Source organism: Anomaloglossus baeobatrachus, chromosome 1, assembly GCF_048569485.1.
Source record: "Anomaloglossus baeobatrachus isolate aAnoBae1 chromosome 1, aAnoBae1.hap1, whole genome shotgun sequence".
NCBI classification, from domain to species: domain Eukaryota; kingdom Metazoa; phylum Chordata; class Amphibia; order Anura; family Aromobatidae; genus Anomaloglossus; species Anomaloglossus baeobatrachus.
In genome coordinates, this window is record NC_134353.1 from 166481446 (window position 1) to 166498813 (window position 17368).

Here is a 17368-nt window from a genome sequence, read left to right on the forward strand (position 1 = left end):
GGCCGCAATGCAGAAGGAAGGAGGTGGGCGGGATGTTATGTCCCGCTCATCTCCGCCCCTCTGGTTTGATTGGCTGACCGCTTAGTGACGTCGCGGTGACGTTGCTGTGATGCCGAACATCCCTCCCCCTTGAGGGAGGGATTGTTCAGCAGTCACAGCGTCGACGATGACCAGGTAAGTGCGTGTGACGCTGCCATAGCGATAATGTTCGCTGCGGGAGCAATCACACGATATTGCATCCATGACGGGGGCGGGTGCTTACACGCTCGATATCGCTAGCAATTGCTAGCGAAGTCATAGCGTGTAAAGCCCGCTTAAGTCGTCTTCTATTATTTAGTCCCCTCAATATATTACTGGAACTATTACAGGGAACTTGACAGCATGTTTTAATACACAGTATGGAAGTATTTGAGTGACTGTACTTGTCCACTAATAAAGACTATATTCTTTTTTAGAGATCTGACTTGCCATCAGAAAGTCCCATTCCCTAATCCAAAACCTGATAAGTCGAGGTAAATGTTATGTGATTGAATTACTCTGTCACTTGAAGGAATAGATCTGCGAGTGGTAACATTTCAACTGTCTCTCACTTGGTCAATGTCTTTTTTCTATGTATAATTTATTATTGGTTTTCGTTACAAAAAATGTTAACTTGACAGAATACTGTACGCTAGAAACAAACTAGAAGTGTGAAAATAATTGGGTGCAAGGTGATGAATTTCAGTATAATAATGCAATAAATCAGGTTAAAACGTATTGGAAAAGTAATAACGCATTGAACAGCTGTTCCCAAAGAAAAATGCCATTGTGTAAAGAATCAATTATATTGTGTCCAGGACCAAAACACCGGCACTTTAATAGCAGTTAATCATATTTTTCAATAAACTTACAAAACATTTCAACCAATTTTTGTCTACAGTCATTTCCTTGGGTTTTATAGGTATAATATTTTATTTAATGCGAAGACCCACCTTTGTACAACTTTGCCTATCATTCTATACTTGATTATATTTGTATTATTAGTACAATGAAATTTTGACCACCGTAGAAGAGAACTTTCCTGTTGCACTTTTGTGGAGCTATCGCTATTTTGCTTGAATATTTTGTACTTTTAACACTGTGTGCTGTGTTTCCAATACATATCTTATTGGGTCTCATGAAACCTCTACTCCATAGGAGAGTTACAATTGATGCCCTACCATCGTGTGCCAGAGTCCAGGTACGCAGCTAGCACCTCTGTATGTGAGCAGCACACCTGTATATGTTATTACCAATGCTTCCATTCGTACCTCATATAAGGACAAGCAATAATAGAATCCACTGGGATAAACAGTGAAAAATATAATGAATTGATGCAAAATCATGCTGTAAGGATCTATGAATAGCAGATGTGAATAGACGATACTGCCATACAGATTGAAAAAATACAGTTGCAAGCAAAAGGGAAACAATGTTTTGAACTTTTGACTTTCAGGCTCCATAGCTCACCATCCACCACCGTTTGGAGCATGAGTCTACCTTTTTTTTTTTTATAGACAATCATCTTGGCTATCTTGTACATAAATTTGACTTGCAACAATTTAGCATATAATTACTTATGCAGATTTTTGTCATGTTACTGCATTGTTACTGTTTTGCTTCTTGTGCTTGAGCAAATTTTTTCTTCCTGTATACTATAAATTACAACCTGTTTTTATTTTCCCTAATAGATCTGTGTTTTATTATGTTGATTCCCAAGCAAAAGGTCACTGGTTCTAATCGAGGAGTAGCCATGGAGAAGATTTCCCAAGACAAGAGAAACCGTTCATCAATAGCATAAAAAATTGGCAAACTGCATCATGTGAGTGTCATAACAGATCGAAGAATATGAAATGAAGTAAATTTATCCATTTAAAAGCCAAGAGGTAGACGTCCAGGCAAAATATCAGAGTCAACAAGTTGGTTCATCACAAGATCTATCAGTTTTGGAGAGACAAACACGGCAGTGGAGGCGGCTCGTATGCTTCATAATGGTTAGATCACAGATGTCCATGCAAGCAGCGCACGATGCAGGTAAGGCCGCTTTCACACTGCATTCCTCTCCCTGCTGAGTGGTCCCGTTAGGGCTTCTGTCTGAACACGGTGACTCCATCTGCACCATTAGAGACAGTGGGCCTTCGGCACATACATCCAAAACCCCTTTTGCTAACAAAAACTCCCCCAAGTGTCTTTGTGATCAAATGAAGGATTAGACATCAACACAATGTGAGGTGAATTATAACTTAAAGTACTTTCAAAGGGAATGTATAAGAAGGATCAACCCTCCTAAGCCATCTTAACCTGCTCTAAGCAAATACGATACTATACACTTTATTGATCACGTGGGGTTATGAGGCCGTATTCTGCTTTCCCCTGAATTTTGCTGCCTATTTATGATTGGTCAATGTCATACAGGAGAAGAAATACACACCTACAGAGGAACTCTCTGGAAAAAATCTCTGTCCTGCCCAAATATATTACCAACTCATGTATAGTACGTGTTGAGAAAAATATGGATTTCTTTGGAATAAGACATCATAATGCAGATATGAAGGTATAATTTTATTATTATTTTTTTCTCTTTACACTGTCACTGCACTTGCCACTTTTCATGGTCAAAAATGGTCATGCACTTGGGGAAAATCATATCAGAAATGAGCTAAGAGCTTGCATAGATGTCATCATGGGGTCCATGGACAGTACAAGATGCATCTACTTTATTACGAAGCATGTACCCAGTTTGGTGAATCCTACTCCATTAGGCTTGTGTTTAAGACAATAGAAATGCCGGAATCACTGCTGGCCTATTTACTGCGGCCGACAGATACTGATGGGAACAGAACAATCAAGCCACATCTCCTTTTTCCATGGAGTGAAGCTCTGCAGATAGGGATGATTTCTGTGCCAGCATAAACTATCCAATCACCCAGCGAGTGAGCAGTTTCCTTGGTCCTTGGGCGATCGCCAGCATGCTTAGGCTGGCCAATTATTAACTTGTCTGAATGTATCATTAGTAATTTCTCCCTAGTAGATAATATTCTATCTATAGAACATGAAATACACTTGTGTGCTTAGTTCTTTCTGTAACTCCCAGACACTGCCATAAACTGTACAAAAAAAATGGAGTCAATGGAAATCACCAATTGAGGGTCACCGGTCTCCCTATGTGTGAGGGTCTTACAGGGCTGATACATGTGTTCTTTTCAATGCTAGTGACACCTACATTGGGGGCAATACTGTGTACAAGAAGTATATAAAATTTTAGATATTGATTTCTATCAGCCTCTTGACACCTTCCTTGACACCAGGTGTTTGGACCTTTTATAAGGAACTAGTGTCGGCCAGCTAAACTATCTGATGTATAGACATTATGCAGACCCCCTCCCTTTGGATGTTTCAGGCTGACAAGCACTTCCTGGGAGGCTTCTGCTGGAAAAGACTCTGCATTTGACTCTTCTGCGCTCGTAAGATCTGTTAGGCTAAATCGTACACGTCTCCTCTTACAATAGGACGCACACTTCTCAAACAAGGCTCCTCATTTGGAATAAACAAGGGACATGTGGAGAATACTGAGGTAAAGGAAAAACTGAAGAGGAAATATTTTTACCTCCCCTGACACTCCAGCTGTACTGCAGAACAGAGTGCGGAGCTCCATAATGGGTGAGTAACTACATCAACTACATTCCCATCATTGCAGCTGAGATCCCACGCGGATACACAAGGGTTGTAATCTTACGCTATTGTAGGAAGATTCCTTCCTTGCTAGTTTCTTGCTTGAAAACTTTCAGGATAATGACTAAATATTGGTATTTGATTAGTAGGAGATATTTTATCTGAATATAGTTGTGAATAGAATAGCAGTGGAAGATATGTTACCTTCTGAAATCTCAAGTCTCCTATTGGGTATTGGTACAAAAGGAAGTACTGAAGATAGCCAGCACTGATAAGATATGATGCTGATATGACATAAGACGTGATTATGGAAGTAAATGGAGCAGTTGGCCAGCGTCTACTTATTCCACTTATTACTTATATATTTCATATGTAAGTAGAGGCAGTCACTTTGGCTTTCACCTAATAGCTGTAATGGTGAAAGTACATATAGTGATATAGTAATAGAAGTCCTGCCATAATATCATCTCTGAGAAATGATCTTAGTATCTGGAACTACAGGGGTCCAGTCACTTTTGGGGGGTTTCAAAGGTTTTCCTGTATGTTTCTGCTACAATATGAATTTAAGATTAAGGATACTAATGTATTAAATGCTTAAAGTGAACCTGTCAGGTGCAATATACACCCAGAGCCACGAGCAATTCTGGGTGTATATTGCTATTCCCTGCCTAACTGTCCCTGTATACACTAGCATAGATAAAGGGATCTTTAGAAAAAAGTATTTCTAAAGATCGTATGATATGCTAATGAGGCCAGAGACTAGTTGCAAAGGTTTTAGTTCCCTTGGATAGTTGCCCCCTTAGAATGTAAGCATGACCCTGTGGGCGTACTAACGTGCTAATGAATGTGCAGCGTCAGGGCATGGTCACGCTCACCTCTCTACTACCATCGCTGGACTTCAGCTCAGTGCACATGATCCCAGACTTTCGGTCATGCACACTACACGATGAAGCCAGGACGCATACACCTGGCTTCCCACTGCGCATGACCGAAAGTCCGGGATCATGCGCACTGAGCTGAAATCCAAGCGTCGGATGCAAAGTCAGCAAAGAGGTGAGCATGACCATCCTCTGACACTGTGCATTCATTAGAATGTTATCATACCCACAGGGGCGTGCTTACATGCTAAAGGGTCCGACTATCCAAGGTAAATAATGCCATTGCGACTAGTTACTGGCCTCATTAGCATATCACATGGGATCTTTAGAAATACTTTTTTTAAAGATCCCTTTATCTATGCTGCTATAGGCTGGGACTGTTAGGCAGGGGTTAGCAATATGCACCCAGAACTTATCGTGGTTCTGGGTGAATATTGCACCTGACAGGTTCCCTTTAAAGGGAACCTATGTCCATGAAAATGCTGGTCAGGTGCTGCAGGCACCATGTTATAGAACGGGGTGAGCTGAGAACATGGATATACTGTATAGTTTTGTGAGAAAAGATTCAGTAGAAGATGTGTTTCTGGGGTTTCAGTCCAGTGGGCGGTCCTATCAGTGACTGACAGCTATCTCTGTATGTATTCTTATACACAGAGAGCTGTCAGTCACTGAGAGGACCGCCCAATAGAACAAAATTCCCAGAAAGAACAGAAGTTTAAATTACCCCTTCACAATTGATTACATGCATGCACGTCATCGGCCGTGCTCCTGCCTTTGATGCAGTCTCACACACCGAGCCCGCATCTTTCTTGGTACTTTACAGCTGATTTAATCAACCACCAAGTGTCTCTAACAGTTGCGGGTGGATCACTGATCCATCTGGGTCTGTTACCCGGTTAAATGTCACTGTTAAGGGTGCTTTACACGCTGCAACATCGCTAGCGATTGCTAGCGGTCGTGCGCGACAGCACCCGCCTCCGTCGTTCATGCAAAAATTGGTGCTCATTGCCATAGCGAACATTATCGCTACGGCAGCACCACACGCACATACCTTGTCAGCGACGTCGCTGTGACCGCCGAACAATCCCTCCCTCAAGTGGGAGGTGCGTTCGGCATCATAGCGATGTCACTGCGGCGTCACTAAGCGGCCATCCAATAGAAGCGGAGGGGCGGAGATAAGCGGGACGTAACATCCCGCCCACCTCCTTCCTTCTGCATTGCCGGTGGACGCAGGTAAGGAGATGTTCGTCGCTCCTGCGGTGTCACACACAGCGATGTGTGGTGCCGCAGGACCGACGGACAACATTGTACCTGTGGCAGCAGCGAAAGGAAAGGAGCGACGTGTCAATGATCACCGTTTTTGAACGATTTTGCGATCGTTGATCGTCGCTCATTGGTGTCACATGCTGCGATGTCGCTACCGGCGCCGGATGTGCATCACTAACGACGTGACCCCGACGATATATCGGTAGCGATGTCGCAGCGTGTAAAGCACTCTTTAATCTCTGACAACAGCATTTAACATGCACTGACAGGAAGCGCATCACTAGTCCCACCCATTGGCGCTGGTCACATCATTGCGGGGAGCAATTGGGTTGTCATGATACCAGGGATCAGGTAATAACCTCTGTCTTTGTCATCACGATTCTCCTGTAAACGCCTGGCTGCAAACCAGCATTCAGAGGAAACTGCGACTTCTGCTGTACAGAGCAGTGCTGGTGCTGATGCACTGCTCTGTATAGCACAAAGATCACAGCGTACCTTAGGGAACTATTAGAGGACTATCAAATACTGTAAAAAGTAAAAAAAAAGTTTAAAAAAAATATAAAAAAGCACAAAGGTTCAACTCACACCCCTTTTGCCCCATTAAAAATAAAACTATGAAAAAAAACCCACATACAGTATTTGGTATCGGCACTTTTATAAATCTATAAATCTCCGATTTATCAACACATGAAATAAATTAATCTGATTGGTAATTGGTGAAATGAAAAAAAAAAATCAAAGTCCAAAATTCTGTTATTTTTGGTGGCCGCAACATTGCAACAAACTGCAATAAAAGGAAATCAAAATATCTACCACAATATGGTATCAGTAAAGTCATTAGCTCAATGCGCAAAATATAAGCTCTCACACAGATCCTGAAAAATGAGAACATTACTGGTCTTGGAAAGTGAAGGCAAAAGCAAAATTCTTTTTTTTTTTTTTTTTTTTTACAAATTTTGGCATTTTGTTTCACTACTTAAATAAGAAAAAACCTATTCATGTTTGGTATCTACGAACTCATACTGATCTTGGAAATCATATTTCCAGGTTGGTTTTACCATATAGTGAACATGGTGAATAAAAAGCCCCAAAAAACATCATGGAATTCCACTTTTTTGTTGTTGCAATTTTCCTGTTATCCAGCATACTATCTGGCAGAATAATTGTGGATGTTCAAAAGTACTAAGTATTGATTAAAAATAATAAAAACATTATGTCTCCTAAAAGAAGGGGAGGGAAAAATGAAAATGCTAAATGGAAAACTGCTCTGTCTGGGTGAAGGGTTTAAAACACAGAATATACTGAATCTCAATCTCCCCAACTCTCCCCGTTCTACAATATGGGTCCTGCAGATTGGACGGCAGTTTCATGGTGACAGGTTCCCTATAAGACTATTAGGAGTCTGCCATTGCATACTGTGGTTTGAACTTTAAGCTCCATTTCCCCATTTTCATGGAGGTGAATAATATTTAGGTAGTTGTTGTCTGTAAAGTACAAGGAATTTCTGTAAGAAACAATAAGTTACATTTGGAAAGACGACAAGATGACACGAACTGTGACATTCAATCTCTTTTTTTTTTTCCTTGAAACTCTTGAAAGACAAAGTCAGTTTTGGCCTTGAGAAACAAAATAATTTTTTCAGTTTTGCTTCCTTGCAGTCTGTGGATTATATTTTTCTTTTAGAAAATACCTTTTTTTTAAATGTATTTTTAATCCATTGCAGGTAGATAGGCCAGGACCCCTGTTGTAGGGATGGTAGCCCAAAACATACAGTTATCAATAATCCCACGGATAGTCTAATATATAAAGCTGAGTGTATGTGTGTATGTATTTCCGCTAGAGGAATCCGGATTGTTGCATTTTATAATCACAAAATTTTGCGTGCACACACACACACACACACACACACACACACACACACTTCACTTGACTCAGGGAACGTCATAGACTATGTTTTGAGGGGAAAATTTAACCGTTACAGTTATTCGCCAAAAAAGCTGCTTACATTATAGTCAATGGAGCTGGGAGCTACAGGTCATTAATAGAAGCTCTGATTGTTTTCTATAGGCAAGGAAGGGCATTCTTAGTATAAGAAGCTTATGAGTAAGGTAATATGATATCGGTAGAGACAGAGACACACAGACACAGAGACAGAGACACACAGAGACAAAGGCACACAGAGACAGACACACAACGACACACAAAGACAGACATACAGAGACAGACACACACAAAGACAGAGACACACAAAGACAGAGACACACAAAGACAGAGAAACACAGAGACAGACACACAGAGACACACAAAGACAGAGACAGACAGACAAAGACACACACACACACACACACACACACACACACAGACAGACACACAGAGACAGACACACACAGACACAGAGAGAGAGGCTGACAGAGAGGGTTGCACACAGAGAGGGAGACAGACAGACACAGGGAGAATGACAGAGAGGTAGACAGACAAAGAGGAAGACAGAGAGACAGAGAGGGAGACAGAGAGACAGAGAGGGAGACAAACACACAGAGAAGGAGAGAGACATACAGATTGGGAACATTGTCCCCTATCGAGCTAAATGAAAACCTTAGCTTTGCACGCTTCCTGCGATGAGTGTCTCTTTCTCCTGTTTTTCCTAATATTTTGTGCCATATTTTTAATTTTTCAATTTTTCATTATGTTTGTTTCATTAATTTTTATTTTAGATAATAATTTTTTCTGGCACTCTTATGCCAGCGTCACACGGGGCGATATGTCGTGCGATCGCATAAGCGATCTCACCCGCCTCCGCCGTTTGGGCGTCATGGGCAATTAGTTGCCCTTGGCTCACAAAGTCGTTTACCCCCTGTCACACGCACTTACCTGCTGAGCGACGTCGCTGTGGGTGGCGAACATCCTCTTCCTGAAGGGGTGGGACGTTCGGCTTCACAGCGACGTCACACAGCGGCCGGCCAATAGAAGCGGAGGGGCGTAGATGAGCAGGACGTAAACATTCCACCCATCTCCTTCCTTCCGCATTGCCGGCGGGACGCAGGAAAGCTGCAGTTCATCGTTCCCGGGGTGTCACATGGAGCGATGTGTGCTGCCGATGAACAACCGGAGCACAGAAGAAGAAATGACTTTTTGAAAATGAGCGACGTGTCAACGAACAATGATAAGGTGAGTATTTTTGCTCGTTCACCATCGCTCGTAGCTGTCACACGCTACAATATATCAAACGATGCCGGATGTGCGTCACTAACGACGTGACCCCGCTGACATATCGCCCGACATATCGTCCCGTGTGACGCCCGCATAAGGAATAAAGCATTCTATCCACATGACAACTGGATGCATTTATGAATGTAAACTGTATCTCACTGATTTGGACTTCATTGCGGTCGTAATTGCATATGTAATGAATTTTCTCTGACTATCACTGTATGCTGTGATTCTGCGTTTATGTATTGCTTCAGTGAAATCGCTTTTGACATCTCACCATACCGCCCCCTTCTTCTGCTGTCTAGCGCAGTTGCACTTCTGGGTTTACTTCTCTTGTGTCATCGGCATCAATATCGCCTTTGTGCATGTGCGTGGGCTGGGTGATGCGTCCCCGCTCACGCGCCTACGTAATTACATCTGTGGGCGTTGATAGCCGATGACGCTGCGGATTCCGAGATCCGATTGGTGCATCAGCGCTGGCGATGATGCCGGAATGAGAGGTGAGGTCTGGCGCCATGTTTAAAAACCTGGTGAAAATGCAGCATTCCATCTCCCCCCTGATGAAATGGTCTTATTGTAAATAGATCGTGAAACGTATGTTGGGTTCCTGGTATCGGGGGACCCTCTTGCTGCTATCCCCTTCGGGCTGTGTATGGTATAATCTGACTATGGGTATGTCTTAAGCCTGCTTTACACATTGCAATTTCGCATACGATATCGTATGCGATTTGCAACGCCCCCATCGTATGTGCGGCACGTTCAATTTGTTGAATGTGCCGCACAAACGATTAACCCCCGTCACACGTACTTACCCATCCATACGACCTCGATGTGGGTGGCGAACGTCCACTTCCTGGAGTGGGAGGGACGTTCGGCGTCACATCGACGTCACGTGGCAGCCAGCCAATAGATGCGGAGGGGCGGAGCTGAGCTGGACGTAAACATCCCGCCCACCTCCTTCCTTCCGCATTGAGGGCCGGGAGCCGCAGGACGTAGGTAACATCTGTTCATCGTTCCCGGGGTGTCATACACTGCAATGTGTGCTACCCCGGGTACGATGAACAATCTGACATGCAATTCTAGAGAAAGGTACGATGTGTATGTGATGAACGTTGTAACGTTCAATCGCAATCGCACGTACCTGTCACACACTGCAATGTACCTTACAATGCCGGATGTGCGTCACTTACGATGTGACCCCGCCGACACATTGTAAGATACATTGCAGCGTGTAAAGCGGGCTTTACTCTGCAGTGTCCTGATATCGATATACTCCCTTCCTTGGTGTTATAGGGGCTATTTGCAATATGTGTTTATATCATATGTTTGTAGAATTCTTTAATCATACTCCTGCACCTTTTTGCAGATACTGGTAGGGCACTGTTTTATACACTTGTGGTTTTTAACCCTGTGTTTTCCACATTGCACTTTTCATTCCAAGCAATGTGCTACCATGTACTTTGTTTATATGATTATGATAATTTTTCATGTCAATAATTTGTATTTTATGTACTTTGGAAGCAATTGCTTTCATGCTCTGGTCGCATCTAGCATGTGATTATACCTTATCATAATAACTGTGTGTATTGAACCTTTATACGGTGTTATGACTTTACATCGTACTATTACACATGCCCTGGGATTGTGTTGCTGACCTCTTTTCTGTGCCAGTATGAAATATAAATTAAAATTATTTTTGCACTTCACTCTGGTTTGTCAGAGAGAGGGAGACAGAGAGAGGGAGACAGACAGAGAGGGAGAAGAGAGAGAGAGATAAAGAGAGAGAGAAAGAGAGGGAGTCAGACAGAGAGAGAGAGAAAGAGAGAGAGAAAAAGAGAGAGAGAAAAAGAGAGAGAGAAAGGGAGACAGAGAGAGGGAGACAGACAGAGAGAGAGAGAGAGAGGGAGATAGACAGAGAGGGAGAGAAAGAGAGAGAGAAAAAGAGAGAGAAAGGGAGACAGACAGAGGGAGACAGACAGAGAGAGAGAGAGAGGGAGATAGACAGAGAGGGAGAGAAAGAGAGAGAGAAAAAGAGAGAGAAAAAGAGAGAGAAAGGGAGACAGACAGAGGGAGACAGACAGAGAGAGAGAGGGAGATAGACAGAGAGGGAGAGAAAGAGAGAAAGAGAGAGAGAGAAAGACAGAGAGAGAGAGAAAGAGAAAAAGGGGAGAGAGAAAGAGACAGAGAGAGAGACAGAGAGAGAGAGACAGAGAGAGAGAGAGGAGACAGACAGACTGGGAGATGGAGAGAGTGAGAGAGAGGGAGTGTGAGAGAGACAGAGAGACACTTAATTACTATCCCGGGCAATGCCGGGTACTACAGCCAGTAGGTTATAAAAGTATTATTAATATTGGTGGTCATCACATTTATGTACTTTTTTTAGAATTACCATTCAATATATTCACAATATGTATCTGCTTTTTTAAAAATATTGTTGTATTTACAGACTTAGGGAGTGATTCATCAAGACCAGAAATGTTCACTCCGATTTTGGTCACGGGATGTGGTGGAGTCTGACACTCCTGATTCATTAAGAGGCACGTGCTCCGTGCACCGTGTCACAAATATTACTCTAGTCAGTGAATGGAGTAAGATTTCTGGTGTAAGATACTTCTCAGTCATGAGTTAGACAAGCTGTTGTGCCATGCCCCCACCACATCCCGGTCCCAGCGCAACATTTGTGTGACTGTTCAAAACCTTTACACCTGTTTGCGGTTATAAAAGCTTTGATGAATTGCGGCCTTACATCGTACCTGTTGTTTTACAAATATTTTAGAAAACCTAGCGCCTGACATGGTCACTACAAAATAAAACTACTTTTGGTGCATGTACCAGTCTAAGTAACCAAATGAATTCTAATGATCTGTACTACCTTCCATCCTCTCTGATTGTGTGGTTCCTTATATTCAGCACTCTGCCTGCACTATACGTGTTGGAAATTGTTTCCCTTCACTTACTAGCATCCATTGATAACACTGCTGTTTCATAGCTTACCTTCCCCAAACACAAAGCTCCCCTCTCTGTTTGTAGTTTGACAAACAAAAGACCAAAAATTTAGAGACAAAGATCTTCTTTCATCTCCTCCCACTTTATTTAATCTGTCTCAGGGTCTCTGCTGCTAGAAATGGATTGCACTGTACAACAGGCAGAGAAAAGCAAGTTAGACTAAAGGGGGCTTTACACGCTACGATATCGTTAATGTTTTATCGTCGGGGTCACGCCGTTAGTGATGCACATCCGGCGTCATTAACGATATCGCAGCGTGTGACACTTTTGTGCGACCTAAAACGATCGCAAAAGCGGGAAAAATCGTTTGCCGTGGAGAGGTCGTCCTAAAACCAAAAATCGTTTAACGCTCATTAGCGATTTTGTTCCTTGTTCCTGCGGCAGCACACATCGCTGTGTGTGACACCGCAGGAGCGAGGAATATCTCCTTACTAGAGTTGAGCGCGGTTCGTGGTTCGTGGTTCTCCAGTTCTAGGCTCGAGTGATTTTTGGGCTGTTCGAGATCGAACTAGAACTCGAGCTTTTTGCTAAAAGCTCGATAGTTCTAGATACGTTCGAGAACGGTTCTAGCAGCAAAAAGCAGGGCTTTTTACAGCTACAGTGAGCAGGAGCCATCGCTGGCAGCCTGCCACAAGCTGGTAACCAAGATAAACATCGGGTATCCAAGCAAAGCGCTTTGGTTAGTAACCCGATGTTTATCTTAGTTACGTGCAGGAAGCCCACACTTTCCCGCTCAGCTCGCTCCACCCCCTCCTGCCCGCGGCATGTACACATACATACACATACACAAACACACACACACACACACATCCACCCCCCCCCCCCGCCCGCCCGCCCGCCCGCTCGCTCGCTCGCTCGCTCGGCTTACCTGCGGTGATGAAGTCCCGCCATCCCGACCTCAGCGCTGTCACTGTCCTCCATGGCCGCCGCTTGTCACATCACCTATCGCTTCCGACCCGAGACTGACACTGGCGGTGACGTCACGGACCTCTCGCGATACTTGATGTGAAGGCGCCGGTCATTGACCTCAGTGACAGGGGCTGTCAGTGTGCTGGAGATCAGCGCAGGTAATGTACCTCACTGACAGCAGCACTTGTCACCCCCCTGCAGTGACCTGGGCTGACCCATTGATGTTAGCTCAGGTCACTGCACTGCTCTCCCAGCCAATGGGGAACATCCTGCTCTTCATTGACTGGGACAGTGTGCATCGTCATGGCAACCCCTTGGATTACACCAGACCTGGATTTGTTTTTCAATCTAATAAATTGGTTAAAGAGGGAATGTTTTGGGGAGTGTTTTTTCAAATAAAAATGTGTTTGTCGTGTATTTTTTTTTTATTACTGACTGGGTTGGTGATGTCGGGTATCTGATAGACGCCTGACCTCACCAACCCCAGGGCTTGATGCCAGGTGACATTACACATCTGGTATTAACCCCACATATTACCCCGTTTGCCACCGCACCAGGGCGCGGGATGAGCTGGGGCGAAGCACCAGGATTGGCGCATCTAATGGATGCGCCACTTCTGGGGCGGCTGCGGCCTGCTATTTTTAGGCTGGGGAGATTCCAATAACCATGGACCTCCCTAGTCTGAGAATATCAGGCCCCAGCTGTCTGCTTTACCTTGGCTGGTGATCCAATTTTGGGGGACCCCTACGTGTTTTTTTTTTTAATTATTTATTTAATTTAAAATAACAGCGTGGGGTGCCCTCAGTTTTGGATTACCAGCCAAGGTGAGGTTGCCAGCTGTGGTCTGCAGGCTGCAGCCGTCTGCTTTACCCTAGCTGGCTACAAAACTAGGGGGAACCCTATGTCATTTTTTTTTCATTTTTTTGGCTAAATACAAAGCTAAGCACCCCTTAGTGCCACATGAAAGGTACCAAAGGGTGTTCCACTTTTTCTCCATTTTTTTCTCCACTTATTCTCCACTTTTTCTCCTCTTATTCTCCACTTTTTCTCCACTTTTTCTCCACTTTTTCTCCTCTTATTCTCCACTTTTTCTCCACTTTTTCTCCACTTTTTCTCCATTTTTTTCTCCACTTTCTCCACTTTTTCTCCACTTTTTTCTCCACTTTTTCTCCTCTTATGCTCCACTTTTTCTCCTCTTAATCTCCACTTTTTCTCCACTTTTTCTCCACTTTTTCTCCACTTTTTTCTCCACTTTTTCTCCTCTTATGCTCCACTTTTTCTCCACTTTTTCTCCACTTATTCTCCACTTTTTCTCCTCTTATTCTCCACTTTTTCTCCTCTTATTCTCCACTTTTTCTCCACTTTTTCTCCACTTTTTCTCCACTTTTTCTCCTCTTATTCTCCACTTTTTCTCCACTTTTTCTCCACTTTTTCTCCACTTTTTCTCCATTTTTTTCTCCACTTTCTCCACTTTTTCTCCACTTTTTTCTCCACTTTTTCTCCTCTTATGCTCCACTTTTTCTCCTCTTAAACTCCACTTTTTCTCCACTTTTTCTCCACTTTTTCTCCATTTTTTTCTCCACTTTCTCCACTTTTTCTCCACTTTTTTCTCCACTTTTTCTCCTCTTATGCTCCACTTTTTCTCCACTTTTTCTCCACTTTTTCTCCACTTTTTTCTCCACTTTTTCTCCTCTTATGCTCCACTTTTTCTCCACTTTTTCTCCACTTTTTCTCCACTTTTTCTCCACTTTTTCTCCTCTTAATCTCCACTTTTTCTCCTCTTATGCTCCACTTTTTCTCCACTTTTTCTCCACTTTTTCTCCACTTTTTCTCCACGTTTTCTCCACGTTTTCTCCACTTTTTTCTCCACTTTTTCTCCTCTTATGCTCCACTTTTTCTCCACTTTTTCTCCACTTTTTCTCCACTTTTTCTCCACTTTTTCTCCACTTTTTTCTCCACTTTTTCTCCTCTTATGCTCCACTTTTTCTCCACTTTTTCTCCACTTTTTCTCCACGTTTTCTCCACTTTTTTCTCCACTTTTTCTCCTCTTATGCTCCACTTTTTCTCCACTTTTTCTCCACTTTTTCTCCTCTTAATCTCCACTTTTTCTCCACTTTTTCTCCACTTTTTCTCCACTTTTTCTCCACTTTTTCTCCACTTTTTTCTCCACTTTTTCTCCACTTTTTCTCCTCTTATGCTCCACTTTTTCTCCACTTTTTCTCCACTTTTTCTCCACTTTTTCTCCTCTTATGCTCCACTTTTTCTCCACTTTTTCTCCACTTTTTCTCCTCTTATGCTCCACTTTTTCTCCACTTTTTCTCCACTTTTTCTCCATTTTTTTCTCCACTTATTCTCCACTTTTTCTCCTCTTATTCTCCACTTTTTCTCCACTTTTTCTCCACTTTTTCTCCTCTTATTCTCCACTTTTTCTCCACTTTTTCTCCATTTTTTTCTCCACTTTCTCCACTTTTTCTCCACTTTTTTCTCCACTTTTTCTCCTCTTATGCTCCACTTTTTCTCCTCTTAATCTCCACTTTTTCTCCACTTTTTCTCCACTTTTTCTCCACTTTTTTCTCCACTTTTTCTCCTCTTATGCTCCACTTTCTCTCCACTTTTTCTCCACTTTTTCTCCTCTTAATCTCCACTTTTTCTCCTCTTATGCTCCACTTTTTCTCCACTTTTTCTCCACTTTTTCTCCACTTTTTCTCCACTTTTTCTCCTCTTATGCTCCACTTTTTCTCCACTTTTTCTCCTCTTAATCTCCACTTTTTCTCCTCTTATGCTCCACTTTTTCTCCACTTTTTCTCCACTTTTTCTCCATTTTTTTCTCCACTTATTCTCCACTTTTTCTCCTCTTATTCTCCACTTTTTCTCCACTTTTTCTCCACTTTTTCTCCTCTTATTCTCCACTTTTTCTCCACTTTTTCTCCATTTTTTTCTCCACTTTCTCCACTTTTTCTCCACTTTTTTCTCCACTTTTTCTCCTCTTATGCTCCACTTTTTCTCCTCTTAATCTCCACTTTTTCTCCACTTTTTCTCCACTTTTTCTCCACTTTTTTCTCCACTTTTTCTCCTCTTATGCTCCACTTTTTCTCCACTTTTTCTCCACTTTTTCTCCTCTTAATCTCCACTTTTTCTCCTCTTATGCTCCACTTTTTCTCCACTTTTTCTCCACTTTTTCTCCACTTTTTCTCCACTTTTTCTCCTCTTATGCTCCACTTTTTCTCCTCTTAATCTCCACTTTTTCTCCTCTTATGCTCCACTTTTTCTCCACTTTTTCTCCTCTTATGCTCCACTTTTTCTCCACTTTTTCTCCACTTTTTCTCCTCTTATGCTCCACTTTTTCTCCACTTTTTCTCCACTTTTTTCTCCACTTTTTCTCCTCTTATGCTCCACTTTTTCTCCACTTTTTCTCCACTTATGCTCCACTTTTTCTCCACTTTTTCTCCACTTTTTTCTCCACTTTTTCTCCTCTTAATCTCCACTTTTTCTCCACTTTTTCTCCACTTTTTCTCCACTTTTTCTCCACTTTTTTCTCCACTTTTTCTCCACTTTTTCTCCTCTTATGTTCCACTTATTCTCCACTTTTTCTCCACTTTTTCTCTACTTTTTCTATGGTCGGTCTACCCATTAGCTCTGCCATGCATAGTGTAGCTCTACACCTACTGCACATGTTACTTTATGATTGACATCTCTTTCGTACCAGAGCTGTCTAAGTCTACTCTGACCCCATATTTGTCATTACTATATTGTCCTTGTACTGTATTATGACATTTGTATCATGTGTTTCATTTCTTGCTGTGTTGCAATTTTTTTGCTGCATCCCAATTGTACCTCTACATTGTTCGAGTTTATGTTATTGTTCTCTCACTCTTATGTGATACTGATTATTGTCATTTTTCATGATTACATGCAGATAAGTCCAATCTGACGAAGGCTCAGGCCGAAACGTCATTTGTAACTTGTTTTGGACAAAAACATATATGCTTATGAAAAAAAAATTTTCTTAATACGGACCAATAAAGAGTGATTTTGCATTACTATCCGTTGTGACTTACTGACTTAGTCTGGGAGATATAGAGTGCCGAGGTTACTCACTAATTTTATCTATTATTACCTCTGAGCACCTATATACCAGTGAGCAGAGCTTCCTCTACAGTAGTTCTCCTGATTAGGCATGCCCTTACCTCATGAGCAGGGCATTGCAGCTTTGGTAGCAACCATTACGACATGGACTCTGCTGCTGTGGACCCGGGGAGAGTGAGTGCAGATTCATTGCACCCACACTCCTCACATGAAGGGTCCGCACTCCTAGAAAATGGGGGATACGTTCCCTGAGTGTCTCCCCCCCATATTCTAGACGGTCCAGAGTCGTCGTGGGACCCCTTTATTTTTTTTCTTACAATAAA

At 42.6% G+C, this 17368-nt stretch overlaps 1 protein-coding gene across 1 annotated transcript in view; it reads left to right on the plus strand.

Moving 5' to 3' along the window:
• The first annotated feature begins 3488 nt into the window (after positions 1-3488).
• GPM6A (glycoprotein M6A) overlaps positions 3489-17368 on the plus strand; it is a 456037-nt gene continuing 442157 nt past the window's right edge. Inside the window, exon 1 of the mRNA XM_075347193.1 lies at positions 3489-3678. Within this exon, the coding sequence (XP_075203308.1) occupies positions 3675-3678 (4 nt within the window). The 5' untranslated portion in view covers positions 3489-3674. The remainder of the gene's footprint in view (positions 3679-17368) is intronic.